General features: G+C 36.5%; 1 protein-coding gene across 1 annotated transcript; it reads left to right on the forward strand.

The window, feature by feature from the left end:
* The first annotated feature begins 244 nt into the window (after positions 1-244).
* On the forward strand, positions 245-16,704 carry LOC145246460 (monocarboxylate transporter 12-B-like). Its single transcript, XM_080108078.1, has 3 exons — positions 245-969; positions 4,372-4,422; positions 15,810-16,704. The coding sequence occupies exons 1-3, from the start codon at positions 303-305 to the stop codon at positions 16,064-16,066; spliced, it is 975 nt and encodes a 324-aa protein (XP_079964204.1). The 5' UTR covers positions 245-302; the 3' UTR covers positions 16,067-16,704.
* Positions 16,705-23,642: the final 6,938 nt, after the last annotated feature.

Here is a 23,642-nt window from a genome sequence, read left to right on the forward strand (position 1 = left end):
CTAACCCGTAGAAGCTTAAATGCAATGTGAATAGACCTCACTGCTCAACTATCTACATAGAGCGACTAACGATCAAATGACAATGTGTCTTGTTTGGGTTGTATAATAAAAATAAAGATAATAAAAAGTATTTTACTGTTTCTCTTTTGTAATACATTTCTTTTCTTTTTTTAAAAAAGATCTTTGCCGTTTTTGTCTTTTTAGGTATTGGAAGAGGCTTTACTTACACGACATCAGTGGTTTCTCTTGGATACTATTTTAAGAAACGATTTTACTTTGCGTCAGGAATTTCCACCGCTGGTATGGGTGTCGGACTGATGATATTGTCACCTCTAATTCAAATGTTAATCACCAACTATGGGTTGGCAAGCGCCTTGATGATTATAAGCGGTGCGAGTCTTCAGTTCTGCGTCCTTGGTGCTCTAATTGCCCCCAACCGCCAAGAGATGACAGCCAAGCACATAAATGATTTGCACGACGAAACCCGCGACGACCCAAAACTCAATACAAATATCTTACGTAATTATTCGTTTGACGTCTATCTTCTAAGTATGTTCTTCTGGAATCTGGCATACGCCTTCATTGCCCAGTCACTTCCGCTTTATTCGAGCTACACCGGAAACAGCCGAGATGAAGCCGCATTTCTTCTGTCCTTATCGGGATTTAGCAGTGTGATTGGAAGGCTACTCGGTGGAATCGCTGCTAATGACGAACAAATTGACGGAATCATCTTATACTTTGGACCGAATGGCGTATTTGCTTTATTTTCTTTGCTCTTCCCACTCTATGGCAAATCATACAGTGGACAGGTATTTTACGCTATGGCTTATGGACTCTACACAGGTTCGTCAATCTGTGTGCAAGGGCCAATCGTGACGAGGTTAGTTGGAGTCGAGATGTTGGCCACTGGATTTGGATTGCTTATGTTCGTCAATGGAATCGGATCATTAATTGGACCACCTTTTGGAGGTTAGAAATTGTATGGATACTTGCTTCGGAAAAGAAGTTGCCTTTTTGTTTTTTGTTTTTTTTGTTTCTTTTTAGGGCAAAGTGCTTCCACCAAAATAACGGATTATTGTCGATTACCACGCTACATTGTTACGAGGGTCGTTCCAAAAGTAATGTCTCCTATTTTTTTTATTCCGCCCGAATCGATCAGAAGGGATTGTAAATTGCATTGTTATGATAACTGTAGTTATGCATTCATAATCTGAAAGTTTCATCTCTTTGTTCCATGTGTTGACGGTGTGAGACTGTAAGAAACAGCCCTTGCCATGGACGTACGCTAAAAGCAGATATGCGTTATTAATTTCCTGCGAAAAGTGCATTAAGAATGGTGATGATTATTTAAAAAAAAATTCCGAAGGACAAAAGGTCCTTCGTTTTAATTGTGCCATTCCCGTCTTCATAGTTCTTTAAGTGTTTGAGTTAAAAATAGGAGGCTTTACTTTTGAAACGATCCTCCTATTTTAAAAAGTATGTACTTTCATGCACTGAGCGTGCGATCCATTCCTTTACTAAAAACAAATACTGTCAAAATAGCGGTCAATATATAAATGTATAAAGGCACTTTGAATATTATTTATTAATGGCACTTGTTCACATAATCTAGTGGTTAGAGCTACTACTATGGATTATTTGTTAGTTTGATACAATTTCTATCTCGACCATCATATAAAATGACCTTTGTCTGTGTGTCACTCTGAGTTCGTTCCCCATGGACTCAAATACGGCTAGGCCGATTTTCATGAAATTTCACATGTGTCTGGCAGTGTTCTTGGATAATTTTTTTTTATCGGAAAGTCTTCAATAAGTATCGACAATCGATAATAAAAAAAAATCCGATGAAAGAAGGAACAGGCGATTTTGACTAAAATGAACAACTTACACAGACTAACATCACATGCCCATTTGAGAAGTTATATTACTACGATATTGCTTTGTTCGCGAACAACACTGCTGATGCGCAAACACTGTTACATAAGCTAGAAAAGTCTACAAATGCCATTGTTCTCCACATTAATGCGGATAAGACAAAGTTTATGACTTTCAATATGAAAGGAGAGATCGGGGCTCTGGTTGGATTAACACTGAAAGAAGTCGCTGAGTTTACGTATCTGGGTAGCAACATAGTTTCCATAGGGAGACAGAGAGAGAGAGAGAGAGAGAGAGAGAGAGAGAGAGAGAGAGAGAGAGATCGAAATTCGCATCTCAAAAGCATGGGCCGCATTGGATGTGCTGCGTTTAGTATGGACTTCGGGACTAACTACCAAACTGAAAAGGCAGTTCTTCAGGGCAATGGTAGAGTCTGTCCTTGTTTACAGTGCTACAACATGGACACTCAGCAAAAGATTGGAAAGAAAATTAGACGGCACATACACCCGTATGCTACGAACAGTATTAAATATATCTTGGCAAAATCATCCCACGAAGCAGCAACTTTATGGCAACCTACCTGCCATATCTAATACCATCGGAGAAAGATGCCTACGATTTGTTGGTCATTGTCTGAGGAGCAAGCACGAATTGGTGAGTGATGTATTGCTATGGACTCCACGGCACAGACGCGCAAGCAGAGGACGACCTAGATCCACGTACATCCAGCAAATAGCACACGACGCCAACTGTGAACCTGAAGATCTGAGGCAGCTGATGGAAGACAAGAAGCTCTGGAGAGGAAGAGGCACATTGGTTCGGGCAAGGAGACCGTCATGATGATGATGATGATTACTACACAAGCCGAAAAACCTGACGTATAAAATCAATAATAGGTTCTTTGATATGACAGGAGTGCATTCGAAATGAGTTTTTCTTTTTAGAGCACAATTGAAGCATTACACTTGATTTTTGCCTTTTTAACTTTAATTCAAGCTATTATACAGAGTGTTCCAAAAATCTTGGGCACATTTTGATATTAGATATCTCAAGAACTATTAAGGATATGAAAACGCATCTGTACCTAAAATGTAATTGCATTTTGAGATTCTCCCGCACTGACGATTTAACCATCAACCACTAGAAGAATGCCATTCAAAATTTACCAAGAACGTTATCCGTTACGCCAAGTTGAGAAACATATCCCATAGCAGGATTAATAAAACCTACTTGACACAGACGTGCAGCTGACAGAAATAAAACACGGTTGATTGACAGCTCTATGGAAAATATAATATTTGGTAATTTGACGCGGTGATATCCATAAAGTTCATCTGCTCGTGGGAATACACCTGCCGCTAAATAAACAATAAAATTGATAGAAGGCATGTCACAAATGATGTGGCTACATTGACAGTAAATGTGAAATGCCATAATACGGGGTTTACAGGTAGCTGTGTAAGTGTTCAAAAGTTTATATAAACTAGTCCAAATTGAGATCAAGAGAATCACGACCGGCCCGCAACAAGTCTAATGGTTAATGGGTTCGAAATTTATAGATTTCTCCACCCCTTCTCTCTCACTCTTTCTCACTCGTTTGCCGAAACTAATGTTTGTGATGACATTGGAAGCAAACATGAAATATCAGAATGGGTGTGTTCAAAAAGTTTACAGAAACTAGTCTTAATCGAGATCAACAAAATCTACTGGTTAATAAAATAGGCACACTAATATCAGGACTCTACATTGCGAGTGAAACAGTTGCATTTGCAAGTCATTTTTCAAAAGTGGCGACTAGAAATAATGAAACACTTATCTTTTGGCGATTGTATTTCTGTTACTGACAATCTTCCAAGGTTGACTACTGAGTGAAAAGTATCTTTTCAACTGTTTTTTTTTTTAAATAAAACGAACAAAATTAATTTATTTAAATAATAAAAGTTTAATAGAACAATATATTATTATTTTTTAACGAAGGCTGTTATATGTTTATATTTAGAATTACACCTATTAAGAAAAATACAGAAAAAAACTTTACACAGGACGAAGATGTCATATTCAAAAAATAACTTTTCTATTTTGCTAGTAAACGAAAATATTTAGTTGTTACAAGTCAACTAAAGATAAATTTGTCCGTAGAGCCCTGCAATATGCACGTGCATCTATAATACTTATTTCGTGTACGTATATTATCTAAAAAGTGTGTGTTTAAAAAGCTTATATGGTCAAAGTCCAAAAACAGAATCGACTGGTTAACTTCAATTCCAATGCTTCCTTCACCTCGAAACTAAAAAAATAAATATATGTCATCATGTTTTCATACATCAGTTTTGTCATTTTTTTAGCACAACAGTAACACAAAAATAATACAACAGTAAGTTTGATTTGGACATAAAACATTTACGTGCAATAGAGCATTACGCCATTAAACAATTATGACGATTGGCTATCAATATTAAATTCAATTAATTATTCTCTGCCAATTTTATTTTTCAGGTTGGATGATGGCGATTACACCATTTCTTGAAGTTGGATTCATCGTCGCTGGTACGGTAACTTTTGAATGAATCTGTGGATGTGTAATCATTCGATCCATTGTGAGATTATTACTAGCCGTTCTGAGGATTGTTATTTGCGGAAGAAAGTTCAATTCTCGCACGTGCGAAAGTAGATAAACGCTGAAGTTCGAATTGCGAGTGACAGCTTTTGAAGAGAAGGAAACACAACGGGGTATATAATTTAACCATTTTTATTTTAGCAAATAACAAACAATGATATAAAATAGACAATGGTAAATGTAAAGGTTGAGGGTATTTTTAAGGAAGACTGGGCAATGTGTAGACACTGTGGTCTAAAAACAAAATGGCCGCTGAGTTTGAGAAAGACATCTTTTTTTTAGATTATTAAGGTATTTGTCCGTAAGCAATATGTGCTTTGCTCAAAAAGAGTTTTTCGTTTTGAACAAATAAATCTTTTGAATATTTTCATCTCCAACTATCAATTGACTGCGAATAACGGTTCAATGCACAAAAACTCAGCTATCATTTTATTTCTAGTATAACCTAACAAACGCCCGGAGGTTACCGTTCATCGATTACAAGAAAGTATTTTATTTTTTAAGTCGTTCTGAGGATTGTTATTTGCGGAAGAAAGTTCAATTCTCGCACGTATGAAAGTAGATAAACGCTGACTTTTAAAGTGCGAATGACAGCTTTTGAAGAGAAGGAAACACAACGGGGTATATAATTTAACCATTGTTATTTTAGCAAATAACAAACAATGATATAAAACAGACAATAATAAATGCAAAGACTGGGTTTTTTTTTTGCGGGAACTTATTTAAGGAAGACTGGGCAATGTGTAGACACAGCGGTCTAAAAACAAAATGGCCGCTGAGTTTGAGAAAGAAATCTTTACTCCACATATATATTAGAGTTTTTCTTATGGAACAATAAACTCAATGAATTTTGAATATTTTCATCTTCAACTATCAATTGACTGCGAATAACAGTTCAATGCACAAAAACGCAACTATCATTTTATTTCTAGTATAACCTAACAAACGCCAGGAGGTTACCTCTCATAGATTACAAGAAAGTATTTTATTTTTTTAAGTCGTCTTGGATGGATGTTTCTCTGTGGAACGCCCCAACTGTATTTGAAGAATGTTACTTGGCTGAGGCATGTCCTGGAATCGGCAACCAATATAACCTAACGACCTGCCTTACACTACACTATATGTAGTCCTAGATATCAACGCCGCTGGCTACTAATATGACAGTCAAGTTTTCATGTGGGTCGAATCCTTCTCGTGGATTTCAATATAACATCTTCAACCCTCAGTTGACGAAGGCACACAATGTGTAGTTCTTGATGACTAGGACCCTAACCAAGATTGGGTTGATATGATGTTGGGTGCAGTCGTGGATGGTCTCTGCTCCTCTTTCCTCTGTTAAAAAGTAAAATCATTCAAACTGGTTGTTCTTTAAAGTTCAATTGTAAATATTAACAATAATGACCGACGTTGGTTATAATTTTCGTATAATTAATTTTTCACAAAAGAAAAAAATAAAAATATTAAATATGTACAGTTTTTCACAGGAGAATCAAATTAAAAAAAAATGTCGCCTGCCAGATTTTTCTTTCTGGTGATCAAACAGTCGACGAATGGGTCTTAGTCAGTTTTTCTTTATAATCGATTTTTTTCAACCGGTAAACAGACAGGTGCTTATCTAACAGCGATGTGGGGAAGCGGTGGATAGTCTCTTCGCGTCAACTCACTGCAGACTCTCTCCAAAAATCTAATTTTTCATGCTCTTCACGAGCTTAAATGTAGCGGTTTAGAGTGAGTAGGACCACACCGGGGCAATGCAGTCCCAGTCAACCAATCACTGTCCAATCTGAGACACTGTGGTTTGTTTTGATTGGATATTCAGCTACATTTCCCCACACCCAAATCAAGTAAATTTCCACTAACAACGGTTACCGTGGAGGTAACCGTCTTACACACTCGGATATCTGTACTAACCCTAAAGATCAGATCGGGATACAAACATCTGCTAATATCTCCAAATCATTATGTTTCATGGAAATATTGTTTCATATTTTCGACTTTACTTTTCCCTTTACAAAGGAAATACATTTTACATTGGCGGCCACGACATCTCACTTCAAATTGGCCGGGTGATCCGGCGTTTTTGGGTCTGCCATTAAAATAAAAAGGGCTCTAATTCCTATTTCGCTTCCCCAGCTCCTTGTAACCCCATTCCTGGTTTCATCTCTTCTTACTGTGGCTAGTTGGGTCACATTAGGCTGCTGTCTCTACATATTATATTATATTATTGAGTGCATTGATTCTGGATCTTTTCGACTCTGAAAGAATGGCTTCTGCCTGCGAACTGATTTCCTTGAGCGTCTGTCACAATGCAGTAAATCTTTGTCCAAGCCGGTAGGATAATGGGGAAAGTAGAAAAGATTGGTTTGTCTGCCAGCGACTTTCTTCTGGGGTTTGTCGCGATGCATATTTCATTTTTGGTGTACCAGTTCTATTGTTTCATTTTTATTGCAGTTTATTTATGCCCGGTTTGAATTTTTCACTCATGTGGACTAGTTTCTACACTAGTTTTCTTAAAGATTTCAACTGTTTTCAGCATTACCGTTTGTGGCATAATCTCAGTTTTCTCGTCGATTCTAATTTCTCTTAGTCTTTTTTTCCAAGTTTTTAAAAACTGTTCCTATTGCAACTATTGGTATTATACTGGTATTATTCAAACTGGTTGTTCTTTAAAGTTCAATTGTAAATATTAACAATAATGACCGACGTTGGTTATAATTTTCGTATAATTAATTTTTCACAAAAGAAAAAAATAAAAATATTAAATATGTACAGTTTTTCACAGGAGAATCAAATTAAAAAAAAATGTCGCCTGCCAGATTTTTCTTTCTGGTGATCAAACAGTCGACGAATGGGTCTTAGTCAGTTTTTCTTTATAATCGATTTTTTTCAACCGGTAAACAGACAGGTGCTTATCTAACAGCGATGTGGGGAAGCGGTGGATAGTCTCTTCGCGTCAACTCACTGCAGACTCTCTCCAAAAATCTAATTTTTCATGCTCTTCACGAGCTTAAATGTAGCGGTTTAGAGTGAGTAGGACCACACCGGGGCAATGCAGTCCCAGTCAACCAATCACTGTCCAATCTGAGACACTGTGGTTTGTTTTGATTGGATATTCAGCTACATTTCCCCACACCCAAATCAAGTAAATTTCCACTAACAACGGTTACCGTGGAGGTAACCGTCTTACACACTCGGATATCTGTACTAACCCTAAAGATCAGATCGGGATACAAACATCTGCTAATATCTCCAAATCATTATGTTTCATGGAAATATTGTTTCATATTTTCGACTTTACTTTTCCCTTTACAAAGGAAATACATTTTACATTGGCGGCCACGACATCTCACTTCAAATTGGCCGGGTGATCCGGCGTTTTTGGGTCTGCCATTAAAATAAAAAGGGCTCTAATTCCTATTTCGCTTCCCCAGCTCCTTGTAACCCCATTCCTGGTTTCATCTCTTCTTACCGTGGCTAGTTGGGTCACATTAGGCTGCTGTCTCTACATATTATATTATATTATTGAGTGCATTGATTCTGGATCTTTTCGACTCTGAAAGAATGGCTTCTGCCTGCGAACTGATTTCCTTGAGCGTCTGTCACAATGCAGTAAATCTTTGTCCAAGCCGGTAGGATAATGGGGAAAGTAGAAAAGATTGGTTTGTCTGCCAGCGACTTTCTTCTGGGGTTTGTCGCGATGCATATTTCATTTTTGGTGTACCAGTTCTATTGTTTCATTTTTATTGCAGTTTATTTATGCCCGGTTTGAATTTTTCACTCATGTGGACTAGTTTCTACACTAGTTTTCTTAAAGATTTCAACTGTTTTCAGCATTACCGTTTGTGGCATAATCTCAGTTTTCTCGTCGATTCTAATTTCTCTTAGTCTTTTTTTCCAAGTTTTTAAAAACTGTTCCTATTGCAACTATTGGTATTATACTGATTTTCTTCGTGTTTCATATTCCTTTAAATACTCTGGCAATTCCGCATATTTGTATCGTTTTTCTGTCTCTTTGTCTCTTCTGTCTCTTTGATCTTCATCCTGTGGGCTGCTGGGACAGCAAAATCTATAATTTGGCAGTTTCTTCCCTTCTTGTTAATTATTATGACATCCGACCTTTTCGCCTTGGATGAGTTTATCTTCTGTTTGTATCTCTATGTCCCAAAAGATTTTGTGGTATTCGTTTTCATGTATTGTCTCTGGTTTGTGTTTGAACTATTTAATAGCATGTACGAGGTGTAGTATTCGCTGGGATTCTCTTTCTCTGTCTGATATGTTGTGTATAACGCTAAGCCAGCGTTCAACAACCACCTGTTCTAGTTGGTTTCGGTTTATAAATATGAGCTATTTGTTCATATGTAAATGATACTTAATTTGCATATCACTACATCTCCTTATAACGGAGGGGCTTTATGCTGCGAGTACTTCTTGTACTTCTTCTCGTGCCCCCCCCCCCCCTGAACATCTTCCTTTATCTCTCTCCTTTTCCTTGGAGATCTGGATATATAACGTCATTCCCTATAATCGCAGTGTTCCTCCTGCATATTCTGATCTTCCTCTTCTGCCTTGTCCCATTCTACTTCTTTCTCTTCTCCCTCGTCTCTCTCTACTTCTTCCTCCGCAGTCTCATTTTGCAGTAACTCTTCTGTTACGTCAACAATGGGCCGCCCTGAAGGCATTTCCTCATCCGATTGTTCTACTTGGGGTCTTATTTGATCAGCATGAGCTAGAACACTGTTCCCATTTTCTTTATTTAATATATTGCAATATTATGTAATTTCTGCATAATAAATTCTGCTGTCTCAGCTCCGTATTCCATTTCTTTTGTACCACATCTTTTGATTTGTGGGATATGACAAAGTTAAAGGGGACCTTAACTGTCTGCCCATTAAGGCAGATGAACTTTCTGGCCTGCCTGCACGTGGAATTTTTCTATAACTTAATAATCTTTGTAGGAAAGCATCGATTTGCTCTTTCTATTGCACGCATGCTTTTATGCTCTTCTTTGCCGTCTGGACCATCCTTTCCGCTATCCCGTTACTTTGAAGGTGGTAAGGAGGGGTCTTGTAAGGTCTGCATCCTATTTTTCTAAACTATTTATGCAAATCAGCATTCAAATTCTGGCACGTTATCCGTCACCAATGTTTTTGGTATCCCGTTTCTCAAAAATATTACTCCATCTGGATGTTTGCAGTGCCATGTAACGCATGGAAAGGGACCCTGCACTCATCCCCGGTGGGCTTTCCTGAGGCCACAGTCCTAGTTGATGGGGGGTCAGCTGATGGTCTACTTGTGATGCATGTGTGATACTCTGTATAACCTCCTGTTTGGCCCCCCCTAACCTAACTGAAACTCGTTAAAAAATATGATGACAGTACAATCTAAAAATAAGCTTAAACCAGGCTTAGGGTCAAACAAATCCAACTTGCCTCCTCCCTTGAGGCTTGCATTCACAAATATCCGTGGGCTTAGAATTAATTTAGCTGATGTTGAAGCATTTCTCCTTACAAATACCCCGGATATTTTAGCACTGAGTGAGACTAACCTACACTCCTCCATCCCCTCTGACTACTTTAACATGCCTGGATATCTCCCACTCTGCCGTAAGGACTCTGACAGACACATGCACGGACTTGGAGTTTACATTCGTAATACCCTTCCCTTGACTAGAGAAACAAACCTAGAAACGGATGATCAAGCCTTTATGTGCTTTAGACTAATTATGCAACACAACATTAGCTACTTTTACTTTCTCTACCGCTCTCCCTCGACCCAAGACTGCACCATAATAAACAAAGTATCTGGCAGCATAGACACTAGCGCCCAAGTACATGTATTTGGTGGCTTTAATGTCCATCACAAAAACTGGCTTGGATTCTCTACTTACACAGATGCAGCGGGCAGAACAACTCATAGCTTCTCTATATCTCACTCCCTATCGCAAATTGTTACTTTTCCAACCCGTTTCCCTGATCAGGAAGAACAACACGCATCACTTTTAGTTCTGTTTTTGACCACAGTTCCTGATGATTGTATAACGAAAGCCGACAGCCCACTTGGGAACGCTGATCATGCAGTGATAATGGTTTAAATCGCCCTAAACTCTAGACCCAAAACTGAAGAGCCAGTGCTCAAAACAACGAGATATTATAAAAAGGCTGACTGGGAAGCCATCAGAGATCTTATCAGAGACGCCCCATGGGGAAATATTTTTTCTCTTCCTGCTGAACAATGTGCAAACGAGACCACTGAATGGTTCAAAACTGCAATCGAAGTGCATGTTCCCATGCGGAAATTCTATAACAAGCCCCACTCTCCCCAATAGTTTACTTCGACTTGCACAACTGCCATTGCTCAAAGGCAGCATGCATTCCGCAGGTTTAACCGACATAAGTCCAGTTCAAACAGACAGAAGTACATAGAAGCTAGAAGTAACGTTAAGAAAGAAATAGCGACAGCTAAGAGGGAATTTACGGAAACCACTAAAAAACGCATTGAAGCACAAAAACTAGGAACTCGTGACTTCTGGAAAATCTACAACAGTGTAGTAAATAATGGGCAATCAACAATTCCCCCACTAACCAACAACCACGAGGTTGTTTGCTCAGCAACCGAAAAGGCTAACATGCTTGCCAGTCAGTTTGCCTCAAATTCCACACTGGACCCTTCCAACTACCCCCTACCTCAATTTCCTATGCGGACAGACGCCACGCTAGACGATCTGAAAATCACCCCTGCTCAGGTGCATGCTATCATAAAAAACCTTGACACTTCAAAAGCATGTGGACACGATCTCATCCCAGCTGTGCTAGTAAAAAAGTGCTCAACCGAAGTAGCTCCAGTTCTCCAAACTCTACAACAAATGCCTTAATGAATCTTGCTTTCCAGGCTGTTGGAAAACTGCTTCTGTGGTACCAGTATTCAAGAATTCTGGCGAAAGAACTGACCCATTAAATTATCGCCCTATTAGCCTCCTCCCACTTTTTGCCAAAATATTTGAGACCTTAATTAACCATGCTCTAGTCCAGCACCTTACAGATGCTAAACTTCTGACCGACCAACAATATGGATTTAGACAAGCTCGTTCCACAGCAGACATACTCACTGTAATCTCTGAACACATATACCATTCACTGGACAAAGCGGGAGAGGGCAGAGCGGTAGCTCTAGATATATCTAAGGCTTTTGACAGGGTATGGCATGAGGGTCTCCTCAGGAAGATTAGATCATGCGGTATCACTGGTAGAATACTTAACATAATTAAATCCTTCTTAGATAAGAGAAAAATCCAGGTTGTCCTTGACAGTCGTAAATCTAAACAATATGATATAAATGCGGGAGTGCCTCGGGGTTCTATCCTTGGACCTCTACTGTTCCTGATATTCATAAATGACCTCTCCGACAAAATTGCCTCTGAGATGGGTATATATGCTGATGACACCACACTCTATAGCAGGCACATGAACATATATCTAAAGTAATGGCAGAAATACTAGAGGATGACCTCCAATCAGTAGTGGAATGGGGACAAAAATGGATGTTCACGTTCAATGCCGCCAAGACTAAACTGGTTTCATTCAATAATTACAAGAAACCTTCTCTACCACCTATAGCAATGGCCAACGACTAAACTGGCATCTAAGCTTCAGCCTCTGGCCCATCGACGAAACGTTGCATCCCTCTGCCTGTTCTACAAGTATTTTAATGGTGAATGCTCTGATGAACTGCAAGCACTTGTGTCCCCACGACGTGAACACCCTCGACAGACCCGACAAGCTGCAAAATCCCACCCCCACACTATAGAGATCCCTAGATGTAAAAGATCTTTCTACTCTGGTAGTTTCTTCCCCAGAACCGCTAGACTTTGGAATTTCATTCCAGGTCACTGCTTCCCCAACTGTACTGACATGCAGAAGTTCAAGTGCAACGTGAACCAACATCTTGCTGCCCAAATCCCTACATAGTACCCCAGTAGTTGTTTCCCCTGATAGTAGCCCCCTACACCAAAGTGGCAATGTGCCTTGTTTTGGGTGAAAATGTAATTAAAAAAAAAAAAAACATACTTAAGTCAGTCTGATCGCCTAACGTAATATTCTGGACGTTGTAAGTTTCGGTAGTTCTTTTCTTGGGTTGAAAATAAATTCCAGTGTTCTGTGATCACTTTTCAACAGGAATTTTTCCCCATCAAGAACTGTTCTGCTCTGTCCGTTGTCCACACTATGGCTGGTGCCCCCCTTTCTATATTTGAATAATTGTATTCAGTCGTAGTTAATCTCTTCTATAAGTACATTACGGGATGACCAGCTTGTGAGAAAATACTGGATATGGAATGCTCACTAGCGTCAGTAGTTAGAGTTATGCGCTTCTTAGGGTAAAAAAATTGTACTATTGGCTTTTTTGCCAGAATCTGTTTTAACTTTTCAAAGGCTTTCTGTTGGTGTTCTTTTTTTCTTTTTTCTTAACTTCGCAAATAGTTCTGTCAACTCACTATATTTTGATATATATTTTCTATAAAAATTTACCAAACCCAAGAAAGACTAACTCTTTTTTATATTTTAGTGTAGCAACTTTTAGAATTTTTTCTATTAGCGCTTCATCTGGAGAGATCCCTTCCATTGATACTGAGTAACCCAAAAATGATATTTCATTACTGTTGGTTACACACTTTTTTTTATATTTACTGTCATGCCAGTGTCTCTTAGCCAGTTTAGTATATTTTCAGTTTTTTTCTTTAAATCATCTTCATTTAAATCTCCAACACATATATCGTCTTGATAACAGATGGTATTTTCAACATTTCCTATTACTTTTTCAATAGCTTTTTGAAAAATTGCACTTTGCGTTTTTATGCCATATGGCATCCTTTTCCACCTTAACAAGCTTATAGGTGTGTCTATGGTCGTCACTTCTTTAAAATTTTCATCTATGGGAATTTGGTGGTAAGCTGATTTTAAGTCTATCTTCGAAAATACTTTCATTCCGTCAAGTTTATGTAAAGCTACTTCCACATTCGGAATAGGGTACAAGTCGGCGCAAACTTTATGGTTCACCTCTATTTTATAATCTCCACAAATTCTCAAGTCACGGCCATTTTTTTTAATACCACAATGGGTGATGTCCATTTACTTCCTCCTGAAGGAACAGGTTCTAATAAATCTCCCTTTATTAACTTTCGAAACTTAGCTACTACTAAGGGTAATAGATGCAATGGTACTTTACTCGCTTCGTGGTAGGAGGGAGGAACATTTTCTTTTAATTTCAGTCTAGCTTCATAATTTTTTAATTTTCCTGTTTTTTCCATTTCTATCTCATTCATCAACTTCGTTGAATTTATTTTTAACACATCATTCCACAATAGTCCATGCGTTTTTCGGCAATTTGTAACTATAATGGGTACTACTTCATATTTTTCTTTTAGTTCTATTGAACCTTCAAAGTAATCCATAATTGCTATAACCGAGCCATCAAACTGGTGTAATTGTACGTTGCTGTTTTTAAAAAACGGTTTTTTCCATTCCCCCCACAAATTTCTGGGTATTATAGTTACTTAACTGTCAGTATCCAGTTGCATTTCAACAACACAATTGTTGATTTTCATTTTTATTTTTGTGTCTCCATTCCTTGATCCAGTATTTTGTATATTACCATTCTTTACATAAAAAATTTGTCCATTTGCATCCTCTATTCTTTCCACATTTTTCGTTTTACATACTACTTTGAAATGATTCTTTTTTTAAACACTTTGAACATGTTTTTCCAAACGCTGGGCATTTTTCTTTTTTCCTTTCATGAATTTTTCCACATTTTTTTCTTTTCGTTTCTACCATATACGTGTCAACCATTATTTCTTCATAGGCAATTTTCTTTATTTTGGTTGTAGGTATGTATTAATTCCTGCTGTTGTATAAATTCTAGACACATGTTTGTAAGTTGTAACTGTCCCATTAGCTTATATCTATGTGCTGAATTATGCATACCTTCAATTAATCTTAGTTGAATTAAGTCTTCTTCTGTCGTTTGTTCTTCTTTTCCTAGTTTTTCAAAGTCACAGTATTTACTCGCACTTCTTAACCAGTGTAAATATTTTACTATCGGTTCATCCACTTCCTGCTTCATTGCCATAAACTTGGTCCTTTCTGCAATCACCAGTCTTTTCTTTGGCCTCATGTTTCCCTTGATAAGCTGACCTATTTCTTCGAAAGTCAATTTTTCTAGTTCTGGAGGGTAAACCATTGTAGCAACCTTCATAATTGTTTTACAACCAACGTTAGCCATGAACAAGTCGGTGATTTCATTCTCCCCCTCCTTCTTTTTTGTGGTCTTTCAACTTTTTGCTTCTCACATTAACAGCAAAGCAACACATTAGCAGCAAAGCAACACATTAGCAGCAAAGCAACGCATTATCAGCAAAACAACGAATCCAAGTATCTACGTATTACGGGGTTTCAAAATCCAGAGAATATCCTATCGTCAACGCCATTGATATGTCATGTATAACGCTAAGCAAGCGTTCAACAACCACTTCTTCTAGTTGGTGTCGGTTTATAAATATGAGCTATTTGTTCATATGTAAATGATACTTAATTTGCATATCACTACACTGTCCATATACTTAATTTGCATATCACTACCTTGTCCATATACTTAATTTGCATATCACTATACTGTCCATATACTTAATTTGCATATCACTACACTGTCCGTATACTTAATTTGCATATCACTACCTTGTCCATATACTTAATTTGTATATCACTACACTGTCAATATACCTCATTTGCATATCACTACACTGTCCATATACTTAATTTGCATATCACTACCTTGTCCATATTCTTAATTTGTATATCACTACACTGTCCATATACTTAATTTGCATATCACTACCTTGTCCATATACTTAATTTGCATATCACTACACTGTCAATATACCTCATTTGCATATCACTACACTGTCCATATACTTAATTTGCATATCACTACCTTGTCCATATTCTTAATTTGTATATCACTACACTGTCCATATGTTTAATGGTTCTCTTCTTTTGTTATTCTAATAAATCGTCAGTGTAGCACTTTCTCTTCCCACTTTTATTTTCTTGTCTTTTTTGTTTCTGGTTCATCGTTTCCTATATTGTTGTTCTTGGTGTCTCTCGCCTTGGTAATCAATCTTTCTGTGTTATGACTTATGGGCTTTTCCAGATCTTTATTGTGCCTTCTACACATTATTATTATTATTATTATTATTATTATTATTATTATTATTATTATTATTATTATTATTATTATTATTATTATTGATTTATTTATTTATTAGGTGTGGCGTTTCTCCTGTCTTGCTTTACCGGTATGATGGTTATCGTATTGGAAAAGAGGAAATTGGATGAAATTGTGCAGACTCCCGCCAAAACTCGATCCGGTTCCATCAGCCACTACGGCACAAGTATCCACACACTTAACGATCTGACGTTGGAAGTGACCCGTGAACCATCGGGTCGTTTCAGGACTGAAACAACGATTTCAGGACGTTACAGATCGGAAACGTACACTTCGGAAACATCGAGCTTCCTCTAATATATTGTCGCCTCAAGAAATTAGCACAGTAAGCTGGCCAGTATACCCTGGGACTTGGTACAATGAGAAGCAATTTTGATCAGCAATTATGTGACAGCAACAGATTGGTTTTACTGTTTATGCTCGTCAACACGACAAGATACGCTGGCACAACAATCCAAGTTCGTCGTTTCAGGCAATCCCGATGGACATTATCCAAATGCAGACGGAATCACACGTTGCTCGAAACAATGGGCTCGAATTGTCCAAATACCGACGGAAATTAGAGGTTGCTCGAAATGACGTGTCGAGACTTGTCAACGAAAATCATTATCAACGGCTGCCGTGCCGACGTACCTCATCATGATGGTGGGTGTAAACAGTTAGAAAAAATTCCAAAATCCAATCTGTATTGTTCATCCTAAGTTAAAAAGAACTACTCTACAAGGTTCTATTTATGGGAACCAGACTTGCATAGTCGCCGATGGTTTAAATAAGCTTAAATTTTCTCCATCTCTCGTTGACACCAGACCAGCCTAATAATAAATCTCCCCAACAACATTTATTTATGAAAATCACTTTTATATTTATAGATGATACTAATGACCTATAATTGTACAAGGTAGGATTCAACCCCCCCCCCCGCAAATAAATTTAAAAAAAAGTCTCATTGCATACTAACATCTTTAAAAAAGAATATAAAAAGAAAAAGTTGCATTTCACCTGGTGGATTTCGAAAAAAAAAAAAAAAAAAAAAAAATTAAATAATTAAAAAAGAAAAAAAAAAATACCCATAAAACATTTGTTTTCAAACATGAAAAATTTTATCATTTCAGGTTTTCGTATCGAAATTCGTTAATTTTGTACACAAGAAAACACATACAAAAAAATACTAAACACATACTCAACCTACAAAATTAATATATACATACGAATTAATCAGAGCAGGTCACATCTATACATATAGGAATTTAAAGTGCATACACACGCGCGCACCCCATATATATATATATATATATATATATATATATATATATATATATATATATATATATATATAAACCTTCAATTAAGAAAATCCTTAAGAACTATTGATAGAAACTGAAGAGCATACACAAAGATCTGTTTACACCTGTTTTGAAGCGGTATTTATTTTATATCCTACGATGTATAATAAAAATATAAATGTTGACTATCAGCAGAACAAATTCTTATTATATTATTGGAATCTTTCGGGGCCCGTGGCACATTGGATAAATCTCTACAGTTCCAGATGAACATTGTCTGAAGATAGCGTTTCAATCCTATTCAAAGCCGGCCAGAGGTTTAGTTGTGAAACAAGAACAACTATGGAAGGCAGTATATACTGAAGTTACAATTAGAAACTCAGCATTCCTATCCCGTCGCGTGTAACCACCCGCTGAAGGTCAGAAGAATATTGATTGAGTTGAATTGAAGAATAGTTGGCTGAAACGTCGTGAAAAATCAAGAAAAATGAAGATGAGGATGGCAGTCAGCTAATAACTTAATCAATAGAACAAATTGTTTTCAAATCCAAAGTTTCGTAAGTGCCATAGAAAAAAGTTTCGTAAGTGCCATAGAAAAAAGTTTCGTAAGTGCCATAGAAAAAAGTTTCGTAAGAAAAAAGTTTCGTAAGTGCCATAGAAAAAAGTTTCGTAAGTGCCATAGAAAAAAGTTTCGTAAGTGCCATAGAAAAAAGAAAACTCTTTTAATATATATATATCGATAAAATTGTTAAAAATTCCATTTACAGCAGAACCAATTCACAAGAAACGTTTTCTAAACAAATACCTCAATAATTATCATTTTTTTTACAAGGTAGTTACCACTTATCAAGGCCCGGAAGCCACTCAGGGATAAGGGTTATTGCGTGTGCAGTAATCAATGGGATAGTATCGTAGTAATCGTTAGTATTGGAGATTTGATAAAGTGTCTTACTTAAGGGGGTGGTTCATCAGGAATTTGTTTATGTTGGACTTGAAGACATTCAGGTTGTAGTCAGGTGGGAAACAGGCAAACGGAAGAGAATTCCACAGGCGTGCACTTCTAAGAAAGAATCTTTGTTCATAGAATCTACGTTTTGATTTAGGCACAGATAGAGTGTGGGGGAAATTTTTGACAGTGGTTTCAGCTAGACGCGTGTTTATCGTGAAAGATTGGCGAGGGGCGGAACCAGAGATTGGAGTTCAGACGAGTACTTGCCATGGAAGTAAGGATAAAACAAAGACAGGCTCGCAACGTCTCTTCTGTGGGAGAGAGGTTGCAGGGAAGAGAAAATGGCATGCCCCACTAAGCCATAAAGCCTATTTTGTACTCTATCAAGGCAGGATAGTCTGTTTTTAGCAGCTCCTGCCCAGATGTGGAAGCAGTACTCCATCCTTGGACGTACTTGGCTTTTGTATAGATAGAGAATTGCATCAACAGTGAGATATCTTTTGGAGCGGTAGAAGGATCCTACCGTTTTTCCAGCGACCTTAGTAACTGACTTGATGTTCCATTTCAGGTCAGGAGTAAAGGTCAAGCCCAGAAGCTTATCAAAACATGGAGCTTCCCCTAGACGAGAGCCATCCATTTCAATTGATGCCAGATGGGGTTTAGAGCGTTGATGATGTAAAGATAGAAGCTTGGTTTTAGATGCATTAAAAGTAACCAGCTACGCTCTAGATCAATCTTAATTAATCTTTTCTATTGAATCAATAAAAAAATGTCTACAAAAAAACTGCTTTGTCGTTTGTTTTCACCATAAATTAACCTCGATTTTACAATTTTCAGCATTTCATTTTTTATCCTGATCTACTATTATGTAAAAATCACTTTGTTTGTGTATGTGAGTGCGTGTTTGTGCATGTAAGTGTCTGTTTGTGTATGTGAGTATATGTTTATGTATGTGAGTGTGTGTTTGTGCATGTGAGTGTGTGTTTGTGTATGTTAGTGCGTGTTTGTGTATGTGAGTGTGTATTTGTGTATGTGAGTGCATGTTTGTGTATGTGAGTGTGTGTTTGTCTATGTGAGTATGTGTTTGTGTATGTGAGTGTGTGTTTGTGTATATGAGTGTTTGTGTATGTGTGTGTTTATGTATGTGTGTTTGTGTATATGAGTGTTTGTGTATGTGTGTTTGTGTATGAGAGTGCGTGTTTGTGTATGTGAGTATGTGTTTGTGTATGTGAGTGTGTGTTTGTGCATATGAGTGTGTGTTTGTGCATATGAGTGCGTGTTTGTGTATGTGAGTGTGTGTTTGTGCATGTGAGTGTGTGTTTGTGTATGTGCTTGTTTGTGTATATGAGTGTGTGTTTGTGTATGTGAGTGTTTGTGTATGTGAGCGTGTGTATGTGAGTTCCTTCCTCATAGGTTCCGAAACAACTGAGCATATTTTTTTCAAATTTCACACAAAGCTAATTTATATGTCTGGCAGTGTTCTTAGATGTTTTATACAGAAATTCATCCGATACGTATCGAAAAGCGAAAAAATCCGATCTTAAAAATAGTCTATCTCTCTTATAAATAAAAAAAAATAGTTTTTTACAGGGGAATATTTTACGTTACACTGACCAACGGAGATAATAAAATCTTAGTAAATCATTTCTTTTTAATAAAAATCACATTTATTATAATCCGGAAAAATAGCTTAGTGGTAGAGCATTCGATTACAGATTTAAAATCGCCGCAAATCATTTCTTTGTTTGCATGTCTTTAAAACTAAACATTAATCCGAAATTACTTTTTCAGGGCATTTATCGTTAAGCCAAAAATATCAGCTGACATGATATTGTAAACAAACACAGACGGAATTTGATGAATGACATTATCATTATTATTTTTTATATCTTTATTGTTAATTTGCAAATTAGCCCACCGAGAAAATTATTTCTCGTAATATATAATAATCAACAGAGAATTGATTCCATAATAATTTAAACGCAATATATATATATATATATATATATATATATATATATATATATATATATATATATATATATATATATATATATAGTTTAGGAAGTTTTTTTAACCTTAAAAACTATATAAAACTTATTTAATTTTTATATTTTTTATTATTCGTTGGAAAACTATTTAGTAAGTAAGTCATTTAATCACCTGCAATCACTTCATCAGCTTGTTCTCTCGAAGTCACTATAGTCCTAATGTTAATTTAAGGGATCATCAGTTGTTGACCATGAAACACTGTTTCGAGGATTTAAAAACAAAACAGTATGGCCCCCCCCAGCAGTGTTGATCAAACACCACCTCCCTTAATCACAAGAACAAAAACTGTTCCAGATATTGGATCTAGTTACCTATTCATGATTAATTTAACTCACCTATTCATGTTATAAAAAATGTCTTCCTTACCTGTGAGATTCGTCCCTGTCCCCAAATTTATATATATATATATATATATATATATATATATATATATATATATATATATATATATATATATTCCAGCTTGTAATAGTGTTGTAATAGTCAAAAGATGACAATCATTGAATTCCAACAACGGTCGCTGATAGTGCTCAATCAAAGAGATCAAATTTATAATCTTTTAATTTCTTTATGTAAATCTAGTCATACATTGCTACAATGTGCAGACTGTTTCGATCATTATTGATCTCATCAAACACGATACGATTGAAAATTTTTAAAAAGTTAAAAAACTTTTTTTTTTAATTTTAGAAGAGGAAATATTTTACTATTTCCAATGTGTAACACGGTTTAAAGATCTTACCTTACAATCAGATATTTGAACCATGAAACATGTTATAAATGGCAAAATATTTCCTCCTCTAAAATTTAAAAAAAGTTGAAAAACTTTTTAAAAGTTTTTCAATCGCATCGAAGCGGTTATTAAGGTTTAAGGCGGCTACATTGAATAGATATCAGCTCTACTACATAATCAAGTTACCTGAATCGATTTTTTCAATAAAAGTTTAAAAATAAAGTTGTAATGTTGTTTTATTTAGGGCGACAACTTTATCATTCCATTCTGTATATATATATATATATATATATATATATATATATATATATATATATATATATATATATATATATATATATAATGCTCCCTATCTTAGGTTGAGCATATTGGGAAGTGATATACAAACTGCCATTGGCATATTAAGCGACGCTCTTTGTGTAAACAAGCCGAGCTTAGGCATTTAGACAATGTCAAAACATCGTTAGTTCACTAACCGCACAGCAGCAGCCGTATAGCGTAATGGTTAGAAACTTTGAATGTCGTTTTGGCGGTCGGGTTTCGATCCTGGCTTGAGGTAGTTGCCTGTCTAGCTGAGCTGATGAGCTGTGATACAGCGAAACATTACTGTATGTGGATGACTATATATATATATATATATATATATATATATATATATATATATATATATATATTCAGGCATTTAGCAGGGATTTTCTTAGTTGAACTTTTACAAAAAAAACACGCGTCTACTTACGACCATTACCAACAATTTCCCCAACTCTGTATATGTGTCAAAATCTAAATGCAGATTCCATGAAAAAAGTTGTGCGAGCCTTTTTCTAGTCTCACACAAAAACACACATTCACATTTCAAGCTATATTACTTGTCGCATACATACGTGCACACAAACATACGCGCCCATGTCCACACACGTACATATATTCATGTTCGCGTACATGCACTCACATTCACGTGTATATATACACACGCTAATGTACACACATGTACTCACATACACGCACGCATGGACAATGTCACTTCCGCTTTCAAAGGAAATACACACATGTGCAAAAAACCACCGGAAACGAGTATAAAACAAAGAGACAAGCTGTTTCTAACACTTTTAGGCCCAGCTTACGTACCTCACGCCATTTTACTACTATGTGGGACAAAAAGCTAACAGACCGTACGTACACATTCTCACTCTTTCTCTCTCTATCTACTACTGATCCCTAAAAACACCTTCCCGTAGCTGACTGCTAACTGACGTCAACCTTCTATCCTGGACTATCATTCCCATTTTCCACTACATCACTCACTTCTTTTCCCATGCGCGAACAAACGATAGTGAACCGAACATGAGATGAAAACACATTTCCTTTTTCCTTCTACAATACCTCTACAAACGATGGTTACACCCGCGCGAACATGAACACGTGTTATATCTAAAACATCCATTCTCTCAACAAACGATGGTTACACCCGCGCGGACATGAACATATGTTATATCTAAAACATCCATTCTTTCAACAGTAAATAAACGACACGTTTATCTTATCCATCAATTAAGTTTTTGTTTCCTTCAATTCCATTCGTTTCATTATTTTCTTGTAGCGAGTTAGGGTATTATTATATCCTGGTCCGTTACAAAGTTTCTCTCATAGAACTTTCCGCCTTTGGAAGTCTGTTGCACTGGCCTGCTTTCCAGCTGACCACAACACTCGTCAAGTCCAATGTAAACAAGTTCTTGTTAAACCACTGTCTTTAATAAACAAATTATATCCAATTTTCATCACTAACCGTTACTTCGTTGTTGTCCCGATAACCACTATACACTTATTAACCCTTATCTTCAAGTGGCCTTGATAAGTGGTTACTTCTTTGTAAAAAAAATCATTTACAATTCAGCTCGGCAATCTTTTTCACCACAGCTAATTAGGGTTGCTAGATCGGCCATTTTAAGGCTAAAATTTTGAGAATTCAGACTTTTTTAAAAGCAATTTCTATTTCAAAAATTTGTCTTCAATTTTGGCATTTTTTCTGATTATTTTACAAAAGAAAAAAAAAACACATTTATTTGATAGTAATTATTAAAAAAAAATTCTAATTAAAATTTTAAGCAGTTTGGCCTTCAAATACTGTGTAACTTTTTTTTAAGTTTATACTTTAAAACTTACTGTTTCACGAATATATCCATTTGAAAATAATTATTAGCGAAAAAAGTTACAAATAAGCATTCTTGAAGTAATTTGGGCTTTAAAATAATATTGTATTTCCTAAGTTTTACCTATTTGTTTGTTCAACGATTTCACATAAATTTATTTAGTAGTAACTCGCTGAACTAGCCGTATCTATTTTGTGACAACGTTGGACGTATCTTTCACAAGTTGTTTTCATTCTCTTTTTTTTTTTTTCTTGACTCTAAAATCATTTACAATTCACCCCGGCAATCCTTTTTTTACTACTTATCCTTCAGCGCTGGCCCCTGACCTCAGTCTTTTACATAACAAGTACAAACTGTTTTTTTTGTATAAGAACAATCTGTCATATATCCTTTGTTCATTTCTTTTATGGTATTCTTTTAATGATGATGATGAGGATGATGATGATGATGATGATGATGACGACAACGACGACGACGACGACGAAAAAAGAAAATTAATGGCTATCTGGTGTTTTAGAAGCACACAGTTTCATCCCCCACCCAACCATCCATTGAGTTGGTATTTATTTCTCGCCCACCGTGAGAAATGCAATACTAAGGTCAGAAAGTGTGATTAAAAAAATTAGCACCCCCATGCCTTGTCAGCCCCGTCAGTATTTCCCCAGAAGAGATGTCTCAGGCGATTAGCACTAATCCTTTCTTAAAGAAA

This window comes from Euprymna scolopes, chromosome 24 (assembly GCF_053919585.1).
Source record: "Euprymna scolopes isolate OS-2025 chromosome 24, ASM5391958v1, whole genome shotgun sequence".
Classification (NCBI taxonomy): Eukaryota; Metazoa; Mollusca; class Cephalopoda; order Sepiida; family Sepiolidae; genus Euprymna; species Euprymna scolopes.